The sequence below is a fragment of the Meriones unguiculatus genome, chromosome 4, assembly GCF_030254825.1.
Source record: "Meriones unguiculatus strain TT.TT164.6M chromosome 4, Bangor_MerUng_6.1, whole genome shotgun sequence".
NCBI lineage: Eukaryota > Metazoa > Chordata > Mammalia > Rodentia > Muridae > Meriones > Meriones unguiculatus.
In genome coordinates this window covers 31,995,062-32,012,121 of record NC_083352.1, presented here as the reverse complement: position 1 = coordinate 32,012,121, position 17,060 = coordinate 31,995,062, and the positions used below count along the sequence as shown (strand labels likewise).

Here is a 17,060-nt window from a genome sequence, read left to right as displayed (position 1 = left end):
CCCTTCCTAGGGAACCCACTTGGAGACTGAGCTGCCATGTGCTACATCTGTGCAGGGGTTTTAGGTTATCTTCATGCATGGTCCTTGGTTGGACAAAATTCCAACACCCATTCATGTTTAAAGTTTTGGAGAGATCAAGGATACAAGTCACATACCTAAACATAGTAAAGACAATATACAGCAAGCCTATAGCCAACATCAAACTAAATGGAGAGAAACTTAAATCAATCCCACTGAAATCAAGAACAAGGCAAGGCAGCGCACTCTCTCCAACATAGTACTTGAAGCCCTAGCTAGAGCAGTAAGACAACTAAAGGAGATCAGAAAGGAAGAAGTCAAAGTATCACTATTCGCAGATGATATCATGAGAGACCCCAAAAATATTACCAGAGAACACCTTCAACTAATAAACACCTTCAGCAAAGTGGCTAGATACAAAATTAACTCAAAAAAATCAGTAGCCCTCCTGTATATGAGAGACAAAGGGGCAGAGAAAGAAAACAGGGAAACACCACACTTCACAATAACCACTAATTACATAAAGTACCTTGGGGCAACTCTAACCAAACAAGTGAAAGACCTGTTTGAAAAAAACTTCAAGTCTCTGAAGAAACAATTAGAAGAAGATATCAGAAGATGGAAGGATCTCCCATGCTCATGGATTGGTAGGTTTAACATAGCAAAAATGGCCATCCTGCCAAAAGCAATCTACAGATTCAATATAATTCCCATCAAAATACCAACACAATTGAAAGAACAAGTCTCAGTTTCTTTGTAAAACAAAAAACTTAGAATTGCTAAAACGATCCTCTACAACAACAGATCATCTAGAGGTATCACCATCCCTGACCTCAAGCTGTATTTCAGAGCAATAGTAATAAAAACTACATGGTACTGCCATAGAAACAGAAAGGAGGATCAATGGAATCAAATAAAAGACCCAGAAATAAACCCACACGCCTATGGATACTTGATTTTAGACAAAAAACTAAAACCATTCAATGAAAAAGAGACAGCATCTTCAACAAATGGTGCTAGTCTAAATGGATGTCTACCTGTAGAAAAATTTAAATAGATCCATATTCATCACCCTGCACAAAACTAAAGTCCAAGTGGATCAACAACCTCAACATATAACCAGACACACTAAATCTGTTATAAGAAAAAGTGGGGAAGAGCCTTGACCTCATTGGCACAGGAGAGAACTTCCTAAACAGAACACCAACAGCACAGGCTCTAAGAGCAACTATCAATAAATGGGACCTCATGAAACTGAAAAGCTTCTGTAAAGCAAAGGACACTGTCATCAGAACAAAACAACAGCCTACAGATTAGGAAAGGATATTCACCAACCCTATAACTGACAGAGGACTAATATCCAGAATATATAAAGAACTCAAGAAGTCAAACAGCAACAAATCAAGTAATCCAATTAAAAAATGGGGTACAGAGCTAAACAGAGAATACTCAATAAAGGAATACTGGATGGCAGAGAAACAGAAAGAAACGTTCAACATCCTTTAAATTTCTTTTAAGTTAGGAGCTAGCTTAAGTGATAATCACAGGATTTTCATTCACTGAGTTTCATTTTTTTTTCTGATTTGTGATAGATAACTGACTATGGTGTCAGCCATTCTGTTATATGTAAGATGTAGCATAAAAGCAAACAATAAGTTCTCTTACTATAAGTTGTAGAAATATTTTTATTGGCTCATAGCTAAACTTTGTAGCTAAATGAACAATGTGCCTTTCTGTGTAATGATTCCTTATTTTTTTTAGTGAAGATTCCCAGTCACTAACGTTCTTGGCACACATGGATTTGGTGAATAGTCTCCAGCTATGTCGCATCAGAAGAGTAGATTCTTACCTCCTAGGTCTCCTCTTTCGGTACCACACCAAGAAATGGAACTCCCTTTCATTTCAGCCTGAGTGACACCACTGGGCTTCCAACTTAAGAAATTTCCATTGGAAGAACTCAGGACACAATATTTTACATCACAATTGACCTAAGTCATAAATGCTTTGAATGGAGATCTTTCCATTTGCAACATTTTTGTTGTTGTTTTGCTTTGAATACAAATTAACATTGTTAACTGTCAGCAGCTGTCTTTCATCACTGGTATACTTTACATAGAAAATCAGTAAACATTTCTGTGTTTTGTGTATGAAACTTAATTGACTCTTAGTTAACTGCAGGCACATCCCTGTCCTCTCCACTTTCCCAAGTGTTTCCACTTTCAAGTACTTTAACCCTCATTCAGCTATTCCAAGAGTAGGTTAAGACACACACAAATGTTTTTATTTTATTTTATTTTATTTTATTTTTTTGTTTGTTTCGAGAGACAGAGTTTTTCTGTGTAGCCCTGGCAGTCCTAGAACTCACTCTGTAGACTGGGCTGGCCTCAAACTCACAGAGATCCATCTGCCTCTGCCTCCCTGAGTGCTGGGATTGTGTCCCTACGCCCGGCTTAGTTAATATTCTTTAAGATTACACTTTAAGAAGCCATACATAGTGATAGAAAATAAAAGAAAAAGAACATTTAATCAAAACTCGTGAGAGCCTTGCTTTAATGACTTAATGAAAGTCACCAAGAACTGCAGCTTTCCAGGACTGAGACCCATTCTTTCTTTAACTTAGTCTTAACTGTAAGACTTTGGAGCATTAAAATTTTTTTCTCAATTAAAGTAGGCGCCTTTAGATGTCAAATAAATTATTAAGTATTAATGTGCTTCTGTCATATGAGAGACTTTTCCTGGGAGGACAGAACACATACATGTACTCATCCCAGAAACAGAACCCAGCACAGACCAAAGTAGTGACTGCACCAAAGTCCCAACTTGGTGAATAGTGAGTATTTATTGGGGTTACTAACAGGAGTGTGGGGAAGGGGTTACTTACAGAAGCAGAGATGACCCAGAAGCTGCTGTATTGGTTAAAGAATAATAATAACAAAAAGCAAGCAAAACCAAACAAATAACAATAACAACAACAACAAAACATACACACACATAAAACAAACAAAAGAAAAACAAATACCCCATCCCAACAAGGGTAAAGACTCGGGGAAGCTGAGCTCTCTGTATAACTAACTGGTAGGCAGCTCAACCAATCAGAGTCTACCTTCCTGCCCCACCCCTGATGTCCCTTACTATTTCTGTAAGAGCCAAGGAGATGTCTTGGCCTTCTGGTGTTGGTCTCCTTGGTTTGCCTGTGGTATATATGCAAGATTAGAGTCTCACAACAGTGTGATGCAGCCATGATCATTCAGGCCTTTACAGCCATTGAAGCAGGACATTCTCCCCAAGCATGGTTGGATACCATAAAAAGCTAAAATGATACGCTCAGGATGCGAGGCTAAGCACTGCACTCAGGGTCAGCCGCTTTGGACCCAGAGATGAGCATGTCTGATTGCATGCGGGTTTTTGCCCCAGGTCCCACCTCTGAGAAAAAGGTATCGGACGGTCTGATGCTCTTTGGGTGGATGACACCTAAATGAACATCTGTACAAAGTCCCAATTTATTTCTAATATCAGAGATCAGACCTCTACTCTTGCCTGATGCGTCTAAAACAAAAAGGGGGAACTGTAGAGAGCTGCGGAATGCTATGCCTTAAAGATGGAGCTGGTTTCCGCCTTCCACTTTCCCGATGGTGAGTGCTCTCTGTCACGAACAACTCCACATTTGGCTAAGGCCGAGGATCTGGCTTGCTTCCATGTATGTGGACCTATCTGCATTGCCCCCGTGGCACGCCTGGGTTGGCTACCCAGAGGCTATTTAAGCTGTGGGCTGGCTTTCCCCGGGGTCCGAGGATTGTTCAATGTTCCTGAATAAACTGCATTGAAAAATAATAATAATAATAATAAGCATATAATCGAGTCATAAAAAAAAAATCCTAAAAAAAAAAAAGAATCTTGAAAGATTTTCTTTTTTTCCACACCTGTGATGTTTTGTTTAATTTCCAGTTTTTCCTGGAGTGAAACCTTCTATACAACTATTTCTTACAGGAGAAAGTTCCTTACACTTTCTGTTAGTGTTAGGCCTTCTGCATAAGGCACTATAAATTTATACCATAGGTCTTTGTAAGTCATAAAATTGCCTGGTCCTGAGTTATGAGGAATTCCTTTGTGTAGCAAAAGCCAGAGCCTTGTTAATACATTTTACAGAAACTCTGGTGGCGAACATATTGCTCAGTTTTAAAATAAGAACTCCCTAATGTTGGTATTCATTTAATCCTTTAATGATGTTCTATGATTCTTTTTCCCAAGATAAGGCAGAATGTGGGACTGAAGCAGCTGATTTTCAATTCAGGAAAAACAGGTGTCCACAAAAGGATCTTATGTACAAACATGTTACTGGGGGGTGGGAGAAGATCACGGTTCAGTGTCATCAACTTTGTACAAAATATTGGCTCACCAGTATACAATCCGCTTGGGAAGAAGGAAAGGCTCTGCTGGGAAAACTGCCATGGTGTACAGTGTAAACCACCTTACTGATCTGTGTACAAGCTTCTGTGCCTAAGAAAACTCACTGAGGTGTCAAAACCACTACTTCCATCAGTAAATATTTATACAGCCCAACTACAGAATCAGGCAAGTACGCTTACACATATTTTAAAATGAGAAAAAAAATTACTAGTTTGTAATATAATGGCACAACATTTTCCCCATATTTTCTTTAAACATAAGTTGCATGATAGGCTACTTTTTATAAACTTGGTTAATAAATTCTTTGCATCTGATTTTCTTGGTGACAGTAGTTGGTTATTAAGTGGTTGGCATATTTTTCAGTAGATAGTTACAGATTACAAGGTACTTAAGTTTTACAGTCTATTTCCAGCTGTCGTAAAAATTATCTTAACTACTAAGTCATTCTTCATCTTCTTATCTTCTCCAGAGATTTGAGCTATGACTAAATTGTTGACATGGACTCTACCATTAGCAGCTTTGGCAGACTATTATAAAAAGCCTCTTTTTAATGTATTGACAGTGCCAAGGCAATTTCGTCTGGATAGCTAATGACAGATATTTCATTAGAGAATATCAGAAAGAAATTCATGAGCATGGGAAGACATTGTCATTGTATCCAGATGCAAGTATTATTCTTGAACAAACAAGTCCTACACTGCTATAAAGCAACAGATGTAATGTAAATAAATGAAACATTTACTCAATATTTTTAAATGGACAATTTCTTAAATCTTGTTGCCTATATGGAAAGAGCTCTTAAAACAAGTAAAATGGAAACTATCAGTTTAAACATAATCAGGACTGTTGGAGTGTGTGTCTGTACAAATCTGATTTAAGCCATTACATCCTTTAAAGCGAAGTCTTTAAGATGTTGTAGATAGACATACATATCCGATGCTTGTACTTCTGATGATGTATGTAGTCATTCCAATCATTGACCCCATGAGGAAGAACAAAACGACCAGCCAACTTTAAAGGCTAAATAACTGGATGGAAACAGAAGTAACCATTACAACGTCTTGAAAAAAATTTTATTTTTTAAATTGTTTTTCCAACTTGACTCTAAGGTGTATGGACTTAGGTATTTAAAATAAGTACATAAATGGCCTAAAGAGGGCAGAAATAACAGTATTCTAGCAGGACAAAATGTAAACCCTCCCCCCATCCCCACCAGCTTCCAGTTTGATAAAAGGACATGCCTAAGAAACTGCGGTCCTGGAAAATGGACAAGGGAGCACTGTGCTGTCAGGAAAACCCGCTGCATAGGTCCTCCGACACACTGCATGCTGCTGCCCAAACGACTTCTGCAGGAGCGACGGACTCCAGGCTGGCACTTCCGGTAATGACAAATGACCAAAACATGCATGAAGACAAAGGGGAAGCACACCCCGTCCTCTGAGTCTTTTGAAGTAGATTGTCAGATTAAACTCTCTAGCTTGGGATACATGAACCCACCCGTCACCCTCCTTCACAGAACTGCACCCAAGTGGACCACAAAGTGCACTGGGCTGATATCAGTTCTTCCCGAAACACGCTCAATAGGAAACTCTAAAATGCTTTAGCAAGGGTGAGCAATGGCAAGGAGCTTGCATTGACCTATTATCTCCCAGTTTTTTAGTTTGCAGTTAATTCTTGCTTATGTCAGTTATTTAGCTGTTTAAAAAAAAAAAGCTAATATACTCTCAAAATTCTCAAAATTAGTACCAAAGGACCACACAGCTTACTAGTATTCTAATGGTTAATTTATAAAACTTATTTCCCAGATTTTTGTTTTTAATGAGACATTTTTCCTTTTGTAAATAGTGCAGACAAGGCACAGGAGCTTCTGAGTATACTCACTGAGGCCAAACCTTTTGGCATCAAAAACCTCATTATTTCAGTTTACCTTAAACTACACTTCCAAAGAGCATACTGTTTAGTTCGCGGTAAACTTCCAAAAGTATATGATTTTAAACAATTTGCATAATTGAATGTTGATAGGCATTTGAGGAAAAATACATAGCAACAATTATAGTCTTGATGAAAAGACGCAGATGACACAGGTGTAGAGGAATACTCCATTAATCCGTCAGAAATGCTTAGAAACTCAGTAACTTCAAAATAGAGTAAGGAGTTTAAAAAAATCAAGTAATCTTAATAATAGTTAGCATAATCCCTCTCTGATTTCAAATTAGAAGACAAGAAATTTCTGATATAAGTTCTTTGTCAAAACAACGCATTAGTGCTCACAAAAGTTTTTATCCAATTTTTTTCAACAGTGAACTCATGCTTCAGGATTCATACTTATTTTGCAATGGGAGAAAAAGTCTAGAATTAGAACCTTCCACAAATGGATGATGACCTTCAGCTGTAGACTACATGGCCTTCATAATGAATTCGTAGTTAGTATAGCTTTCTCATCTGAAGCCAGTTTTACACTACAGGGAAAAATCAAAGATGGATGCTTTTTTTTTTTTTTTTTTTTTTTTTTTTTTACCTGCTTCCAGAGACAGCTTAGCATGATGACATGACTTGGAAATTTTGGAATATTAAGATTTACCTAAATTTTCTGAAACAGAATATCAAATGACTGATGGGATTGTGTGATAAATTGTACAACCCAAATATATGAGTGTAAACTGGCCCATGAACTTATTCTCAGGTTTTGGCTGAAAATAATTTCTTTTTAATTACTTTTAAAGTTTAATAGTAATTTGTACTAGTTACAGCAGTTTATATACTGGACTAAACTGTGTTCTGCTTTAAGCATAAGTTTGGTGATTCCTCAGAATTCTTCTTACTGCTGGGTTTGATCCCCATCACTGAAGAAAAATTTGCATATTTAGCCAAAGAGATATAGGGACAATTGCCCAATGGTGCCTTCCTGTGGGAAGCCTGTTCCATTCTTCCACAGCACTGGAACCTTAAAAGCAAACAAAAACCATGAAAACTATGTTAAACTTAAAAACTAAGCAACTTACTCAGTGTTTGTTGCATTATCACACAACCCCTATTCAAAACCGTGTCCTGTGCCGCGAGGCTTGGCAGAAGTGTTCTTGACTAGAGAGCTCCAGATCCAATGTACACACACACGAGAGGCTCTTACTGACCGCACTGTTGATGCAGATTCTGATTCAGTAGGTATAGGGCAACGGACAAGGTTCTGCATGACAATCTAGTTCCAGGAGTAAGTTCTTTGTTCTCCCCTCTGAGGCCAGTTAGAAATTAGGAATGGCTAAAGAGTTGAGGGCACTTTCACTCTTTAATTCACATGGATGACATCACAGTACTTCTACATGTTCTGTGGTAAAATAAGGAGGGTTGGGCATACTAGAGCTAATGTTTTTAGCCTCATGATGCATTTCAGGAAAAATAACTGTAAATTATGCTGAGCTGGACAAGAGACCTGTAAAAAGGCCACAGATTAGGATTGGGACTTAACTCAAAGGTATGGTATGGTATGGTACCGTATGGTACAGTGCTTATTTAGAATGCACAAGGCTCTGGGTATCCATCTTCGGTATCTAACCCAAAGCCAAAGAGCACTTACTAATGTATTTCAAAAGGACAAGAATAGAAGACACCATTTGGTAATCTGAACTAGGTCCACCAACATTAGACATGATTCTACAATAATTTATTTATTTTTTATTTTGGGCGCACAAACATCTGTTTGAGGGTGTGGAGCCCCTGGAACTTCAGTTGTAGACAGTTGTGAGCTGCCATGTAGGTGCTGGGAATTAAACCTGGGTCCTCTGGAACAGCAGCCAGTGGTCTAAACCATGGAGCCATCTCTCTAGCTCCCTAGACACAGTTCCATAAATGTGTGCATGAAGTGACTTGCAAATGTGAGACATAATGCAAGAATAATTATTATTTTTTAAATGTCATATCACCAGGCATGGTGCTGAATGCCTGTAATCCCACCATGTCAATGGCAGGCAGATCTCTGTAAGTTTGAAACTGTCCTGTTCTACACAATGAGTTCCAAGCCAGCCAGATGAGACCTGGCTCAAAACAAACAAATAGTATAGTCTCTGTTACTCTCTTAGAAGAAATTTAATTTAAAACTTTGCTTGCAGGTTATGTCACATAAATGAGAAACACATAAAAAAATCACTTTTTAAAAAGGGTTTGTGTAGTTGATTTGGCTGCCATTGGTTATGAATACCAATAAAATCAAGCTTCTCTGGATCTTTAATTTTAATGTTGTCCAATCACTGGTCTCTGTGAAAGGTGTTGGGGTTTGTTCTCAACAAATGAAATACCGGTGAGTGTCAGAACATTAGAATGCAAAGGATACTTAGAGACAGCATTGACATAGAAACAGGAGAACTGTTAATACAAAGAAAACTTTGTGCTAATAATTACCTGATAAGCAATGGTATTTATAACCAATGGTTTGAAATACTGAAAGAAAATACTGCGAATTTTGTGTCTTACCCAAGTATGTTCTATAAAATATTCTATTTGTCGTAGTAACTAGTATTTCATTTTTTTTTTTTTACTCATTGGATCTTAGGATCTTTTCTAAACATTTAATACCTATTTAGTATTTAACCAAACTCAGAATATTCCATTTTCATCTTCCTAACTATAGCTATGACAGTATGATCTCCTGTTCCATCATGTGTTCAGAGGTGACCCATAGCTTCCCAAATTCAAAAAACTATTTAACTAGCAGCTTATAATTTAATAGTTTTTTTCTCTTTCTCTCTCTCTCTCTCTTATCCCATCATGCAGCTCTGAATAACTTGGAACTCACTATATAGCCCAGACTGGCCTCAAACTCACAAAGCTCTACCTGACTCTACTCCTGAATTTTGGGATGGAACAAACATGTCTCTACACCCTGCTGTAGTCTTCTCTTATTTACATAATTATTCATCAAGACCAAACAAAGTAAATTTTAAAAGTCAATATTCATGATGATACAAATTATGTTATTTTGGACAATTATGTATCCCTTAAAAGTGAGGATTTTAGAAGTTGCGTTTATGACATTTGATGTTTAACATGGTTGCACTGTGCTTATTCTTTGTTTTCCTGCTTTTAAGATAAGATCTTTCTACATAGCCTTGGCTGGCCTGGAACTCCTAACGCAGATGAAGTTGGCTGAGTCCTTAGAGAGCTCTCCCTGCTTTTGCTTTTTGGGTTTTGGGATTACGTTGCATACATACCCTATGTGGTATATATTGTGTTTATTCTAATATTGCATATATAGTTGGCTTTTTTAGTAGATGCACAGAGAGGTCTTTCAAAGGCACTTGTTATTCTACCTTTGTGCTAACTAAGGCTTATAAACAGGATAGGTTTTAAGGAAATGTATTTGAAAGCACAAGTTTACTTGTTAATTATAATGTAAAGAAAATGATCTGCAACAGCTATTAAAGATGACTATATAATGAGGTCCTATTGGGAATGACGCAAAATGAGGATGACAAGGTTTGTGCTGAGAAGATTTAACCATCTAATATTTAGACCAGGTAAAAGTCTGCTAATAGATTATCAAAGATATGATGACAATAACCCTAAATGAGAAAAAAATAATTTTATGATCCTGTAAAATGCAAGATAATATTTGGTTTAGGATCCATCCTTGGCACTTACTGTATTACTATTATAGTAACTTTTCCACTAACTTATTCTTACAGCTTGTCAAGCTAACATAGATGCTGGTTAATACCGAAGCTAGGTCCATGTCCATGTCCAACAGGATTCATAGAATCCCATGGGTCAAGCAAGATATCTTCAGAGTCATTCAACAAATACTGTTCATAAACCCAGTAATTCTTTGAAACTAGAAAGCTGCTAAAAATAAAACGTAGCAATAAAGCGAAAACATCTTACCCTTTAAAAATGATTTTATTTTGATTGTAGAGTTAAGTCTCGTTCTCCATAGTTAATGCAGGGTTGCTCATACCTTAAAGACCATAAGTTAAGACTTTTTTGACTGTTTGAACAAGAAGCAAAAACATCTCTACCTATAAAGTGGTCCTCTAGAATAATAACAACGAGTTTGGTATATTGTATTCATATTTGATTACAGAAACACATAGGCATTCACACACTACACAGCATTAGTTACATCACTCCAGTCTCTCTCTCTCTTACTGTGTCACACACACACACACACACACACACACACACACACACACACATACAGAGCAGGGGCAGTGAGGGGAGATAGGCCTCCAGCAGAAGAAACAGAAGACCAGAGTCAAGAAAGATGTGATAGAGCAGGCACTGCATGCACTCAACTTCCTGACTTCTTCCCTCTCTCACCTGATGAAAGCTTTTTAAGCCCTTTTGCCATCCCATCCTTTTCATGTACTTCTTACCTCCTTTACATCACCCTTTTGCTTCTCAATGTAGCAATTGAAAAAACATAAAAATCAATTTTAACTACCAAATAATTAATAGCATATTAAAAAACAAGAAATCAGCAGTATGTTAATGTGTACTGTGAGATGAAATATATATCCTTCCTGGAAGGAATATTTGTGAGCATCCCTGACAATTGCCCCTGCATCACTTCTTTGTTTCCATGGAAAGCAGTGTTCAAAAGCCAAGTAAGTACCATCAATTATTGTGTAGGTTATGCCTCCTCCTTTCTACCACCTGGAAAGTGAAATACTACAACTGAAAGTGAGAGAGACCATATCACAAGACAAATGTATTTTGGAAAAAAAAAACCTAAGATTTGCTAAAGAAACATCACACATTAGAAGAATGTGGCTGATTAGATGTTAAATAATAACTAAAACTTTTTCTAGGGGCTATATGTTTTGTTTGAACTATCACAAAATACCAGAGAGTCAAAATAAATCATTCAGTACTTTAAAATGTAGTGAAAAGGCACGTGGATGTAGAAAATGAAAGGAGAACAAGGTAAACATAAGTGAAGATCTAAATTAAAATGATGAAAATTTATCTGGAGCCTTGTAGATAACAGTTCCCTAATCCTAGATTTGTGGTTTTGTACATGTTTGATGGAACACCAAAACATACCACACACACACACACACACACACACACACACACACACACACCATACCTGTGTTATAATCACACTGTTGCATTTAACCCTTAAAAGCACCCGTACTGTAATATAAAGAAACAAAATCTAAATGTCACTTAAAGACTGAGACTGGTAATCATTTCTGAGCTTAAAAACCTTGCTTGTTCTTTGTTAATTAAACGGTAGTGACTGAAGTAATACAAAAAGTAGAATCATCAACAATGAGAGCAATTGTGAGATGTGAAGAAATCAGAAGCAGCTAAAGTTATGGTGAATATGTAATTCATTCAGATATTCTGAAGCTAGATTGAATTCTTAAAGTAAAAGACAAAGTTGCAGAATTCGGCATTCTTTCCTGGAGACGATTTGTAAATTCCTGAATCGATTGCATTCTTTTACGTTCTATACTTTCTACTGTGCATCACTTATCATTGTTACAACGTGCCACAAGAAAGGTTCCATGCTGAAGAGACAGTAATTCTAAGAGTATGACAGGAGTCTGACTCAACAGTGAAAGATGAAGCTCTGTGCAATGACTTTTTCTTCTATTTCATCTATTTCACATAGGCTATGAAAGGAAGGCAAGCACAACCTTACCGGCTTTTCCTTTCCCAGGGTTTGAGCTGCTCTCTGTCCAGGTCTGAGAATCCGTAAGGAGATGGCTCTGGGACTCTCTCAGTGGCTTAGCAGGAAACTGATGATTGTCAGGACTGATAAAAATAATCATGATCACAAGTTAACGATTAACAGCACCATTGAATATTTCTCAAAAGAACAAAATACAGACCTCCTGCAGTGCAAGACAGTGTGAGGAGAGACCCAAGATAACCTAGGACTACAAAAAAAGGGCATTAAACCAGATTCTCCATGAGAGAATCATTCTGTTTAGCCTTCTTGCATTCCCTGTTAGGCTAAGGCAACAGTCCCCAACTCTGGGAAATTCCCATTTAAAGTACAGAAAATGTTCTCAGAGTTAAATAATGCTAAAGCCCGCACGGGTATTTAGTTAAAATGCAACAACAGTTATTTGATTATCATTTATTGAGTTTTATTTATGCCAAGAAATAGTAATTTCTCACAACAATGATATGAAGTTTGGTTTTAAAATAAAATTGAGGGCCATGGATATGGCTCAGTGGGTAAAGCATTTGCATTCATGCATGAGAACCAGGGCTCAGATCCCCGGATCCATATAAATACAAGGTGGGGGTGAGAGCCCATCTGGAATGCCAGTGCTCAGGAGACTGAGAGAGGGTTTTCCTGTAGCAAATAAGCTAGGTAGGCTGGCCAAAACGATGAGCTATAGAATCAACTGAAAGATCCTTGTCTTGATGAGTAAAGTGGCAAGAGATCAAAGAAGACTCCAGATGCAGCCTAGAGTCTCCACATGCAGGGGATATGTGCACCTATAACACATGCACCCACACACATGTGGAAATGCAAATACATGTGCTAGCACCCCCCCCACACACATTCAATAGTCAAGTAAAGAAAATATATATTAATTTTATCAAGTGGTATGTGTGTAGGGAGGGAATATGAAGAAGATGCCAAGAAGAAAAGTCAAGGAGAAAAGTTGCCTTTGTGTTCAGCAAGTGACCTAAATCAGCTTGAACTAAGAACTACTGTCCCTTTGTAAGTTAGACAAAGTTGAACCATATTGTACAGGCATTTTTAAGGCATCTGATCTTACAAGGTCCCAGCGACCTAATATACAATTTGGGAAGTTAAGAGTCTTGAAAAAAATAATTAAAAAAAAAATTAGTTAAAACTGCTATATGGATGGGGGGCAAAACTGCTATATGGATGGATGGATGGGAGGACTCTCATTCTGAGCAGCAGCAGCAGGATCAGCACAGTGACCAACAATCAGAAATCGCAGCCATAAAACAAAGTCATTGTGTTTCCCAGGTGAAAGGATACCCCACGGTGGGGGATTCAATCAGCTTTTAACTCACCCGGCTAAACCGCGGAAGAGATCCCGGTTCCGCCACACTCTTGGATTCCGGCCACCAGCCCCAGCCCCAGCCCAGAGCCACAAGCCAGTGTCTCTGGTCACAGTCCCTGACTGAACCGTGCACACCACACTATCAGAGACCGGATTTTCAGTTGAGAGATAGAGATAACCCCACGGTGCAGGAAACAATTGGGACCGACCTTAGGTCACCCAGACATCCCCTGAAAAAGACTCGGGTTCCACGGGCCCCCCAGGAACCAGCCCAGAGCCAGAGCTGGGGACCCAGGCTCCGACACAGAGCCCTGCCTGCGCGCCTGATTCGCCGCCTGAGATAGAACTGTGGGCACCAGGGCACCAGCGAATGAGTTTCACTGTCCTGAGCAAACACACAGGGAGGGAAACGGGTGGTCTGATCTCAGAGCACTCAGCCGACACCCCCACCCCAAAAAGGTCTCTGGAAAATTACCCAGTTTAGGCAGACACCCAGGCTCCCAAAGGCCGGAAAGGCAGACACAGGCAGTTTCTGCGACCAGCCAGCTGGCGGAGACTGAGCAGTGCGCACCAGGGCAAAAAAAGAGACCAGGAATCCCTGTCTCCAGAGAATCCACAGGGAAGGAAGGAAACTGTACTGACTAAAATCACCTGGAAAAAGTCTAGCAGACCGGCTGGGCTGAGCCGCCATCACTCAGCTGTGCTCCAGACACAGGCACAAACAGTTGCTGCGCACCAGATGTCCAACTGAGTCACAGCAGCTGATTATTAAATTTACAGCAAGAAACCCAGAAACAGGGCAGCTGTCCTCAGGACTTCCCTGGGTGAGAGGAGAACCCTCTCGACTAACAAAGACCACAGTTACCACTCAGGTCTCTATCCCTGAGGTGAGCAGCAGCAACTCCTGAAAAAATGCCAACCATCCAGGGACTATACCCAAAAAGCTGAGAAGACATCCTTCAGGAAAAACCAGCTTTCTGCAAAGGGGATTCTCTCCACCAAAGGATCCCCAGGAACCACTAGGAAATAACCCCAAACACCTAAGATAGCACAATGGGTAGAGGCCAGCGTAAAAGCTCAAGCAACAAAAGACAGAGCAATATGGCATCTCCAGAACCCAGTTACCCAGGGGAAAGTAGCCCTGGACACCCCAACATAACTGAAATCCAAGAAGATGACCTAACAACTATGCTCATGAAGATGATAACAGAGGAAACAAATAAGATACGTAAAGACATAGAGGAAGATAAACTCAAACAGAATATTGCCATCCGTAAAGAAATAGAGGAAGCTGCAGCCAAACAGTTTATGGCCTTTAGAAAGGAAATGCTTAAAGCACTGAATGAAATAAAAGAAACAGAGTTGAAGGAAGTAAAAGAAAAACAGGAAAGTACAATCAGACAGGTGAAGGAAGTAAACAAAACAACTCAAGACCTGAAAATAGAATTGGAAAAATTCAAGAAAACACAAATGGAGGAAATAATGGAGAGGAAGAACCTAGGGAAGAAAACAGGAACTACAGAGGTAAGCATAACCAACAGACTACAAGAGATGGAAGAAAGAATCTCAGGTGTGGAAGATACAATGGAAGAAATCGATGTATCTGTCAAAAAAAATGTTAAATCTAAAATATTCCTGACACAGACCGTCCAAGAAATCCAAGACAATATGAAAAGACAAAATCTAAGAATAATAGGTATAGAGGAAAAAGAAGACTCCCTTCTCCAAGGCCCAGAAAATATTTTCAACAAAATCATTGAAGAAAATTTCCCCAAGTTAAAGGAGAGGCCAATAAGAATACATGAGGCCTACACAACACCCAACAAATTTGACCAGAAAAGAAAATCCTCCCTCCACATAATAATCAAAACAGTAAGCATACAGAACAAAGAAAAAAATACTAAAAGCTGCAAGGGAAAAAGGCCAAGTAACATATAATGGCAAACCCATTAGAATCACACCTGACTTTTCAACAGAGACCATGAAAGCCAGAAAGAAGGGCCTGGACGGATATCATGCAGACCCTAAGAGAACACAATGTCAGCCCATGCTACTATACCCTGCAAAGCTATCAGTCCTCATAGACGGAGAAAACAAGATATTCAATGACAAAAACAAATTTCAACAATACCTACACACAAATCCAGCATTACAGAAGACACTGGAAGGGAAAATACAACCCCAAAAAATTAGCTTCTTTCAAGAAAACACAGGAAATAATTAACCTTACTACAGTAAAACAAAAAGCAACCAAGCACACAACCTGATGACCACAGCCAACATCAAAATCAAGGGATGTAACAGCCACTGGTCATTAATCACTCTCAACATCAATGGACTCAACTCTCCAATAAGAAGACACAGACTAACAGAATGGATGAGTAAACAAAACCCAGCAATCTGTTACATGCAAGAAACACACCTAAGGTACAAAGATAGACATTACCTGAGGGTAAAGGGTTGGAAGACGACTTTCCAAGCAAACGGACCCAAGAAGCAAGCAGGAGTAGCCATTCTAATATCTGATAAAATAGACTTTCAACCAAAATTAATCAAAAGAGATGGGGAAGTACACTTCATACTCATCAAGGGAAAATTCCATCAGGAAGACACCACAATCCTGAACATCTATGCCCCAAATACAAGAGCACCCACATTTGTTAAAGAAACATTGATAAAATTTAAACCACATATAGATCCCCACACATTAATAGTGGGAGACTTCAAAACCCCACTCTCAACAAAGGACAGGTCAACAAAACAGAAATTAAACAAAGAAACAATGTCTCTGACAGAGGTCATGAATCAAATGGACCTAACAGACATTTACAGAACTTTACACCCAAACACAAAAGAATTTACCTTCTTCTCAGCACCTCATGGAATCTTCTCCAAAATAGACCATATAGTTGGTCACAAAGGAGGCCTCAACAGATACAAGAAGATTGAAATAATCCCTTGTATCTTGTCTGATCACCATGGAATAAAGCTGGACCTCAACAATAACAGAAATAGCAAAAAGCCTACACACACATGGAAACTGAACAACTTGTTACTAAATGACAGCTGGGTCAGGGAAGAAATAAAGAAAGAAATTAAAGTCTTTCTAGAAATGAATGAAAATGAAGACACAACATACCCAAACTTGTGGGACACAATGAAAGCAGTGCTAAGAGGAAAGTTCATAGCACTAAATGCCTTCAAGAAGAAATTCGAGACAGCTCATTCAAGCAACCTAATGGCTTACTTAAAAACCCTAGAAAAAGAAGAAGCAGACACACCAAGAAGGAGTAGACAGCTGGAAATAATCAAACTCAGGGCTGAAATCAATCAATTAGAAACAAATAAAACAATTTAAAGAATCAATGAAACCAAGAGCTGGTTCTTTGAGAAAATCAACAAGATCGACAAACCCTTAGCTAAGCTAACTAAAAGGCAGCGAGACATCACCCAAATCAACAAAATCAGAAATGAAAAGGGGGACATAACTACAGACACTGAGGAAATCCAAACAATCATTAGGACTTACTTCAAAAGTCTATATGCCACAAAAATTTGAAAATCTAAGTGAAATGGACAATTTTCTTGATCGATTTGACTTACTAAAGCTGAATCAGGACCAGGTAAATCAACTAAATAGTCCTA

General features: G+C 38.6%; 1 protein-coding gene across 2 annotated transcripts in view; it reads right to left on the bottom strand.

Moving 5' to 3' along the window:
* Positions 1-5,481: 5,481 nt before the first annotated feature.
* The window catches only part of Zdhhc2 (zinc finger DHHC-type palmitoyltransferase 2), a 66,065-nt gene continuing 54,486 nt past the window's right edge, over positions 5,482-17,060 (bottom strand). For both annotated transcript variants that reach the window (XM_060381627.1, XM_060381628.1), the window contains 3 exons: positions 12,065-12,177; positions 10,297-10,369; positions 5,482-7,369 (listed from right to left, as the gene is read on the bottom strand). In XM_060381627.1, coding sequence (XP_060237610.1) covers positions 10,329-10,369; positions 12,065-12,177 — 154 coding nt within the window. In that variant the 3' untranslated portion in view covers positions 5,482-7,369; positions 10,297-10,328. The remainder of the gene's footprint in view (positions 7,370-10,296; positions 10,370-12,064; positions 12,178-17,060) is intronic.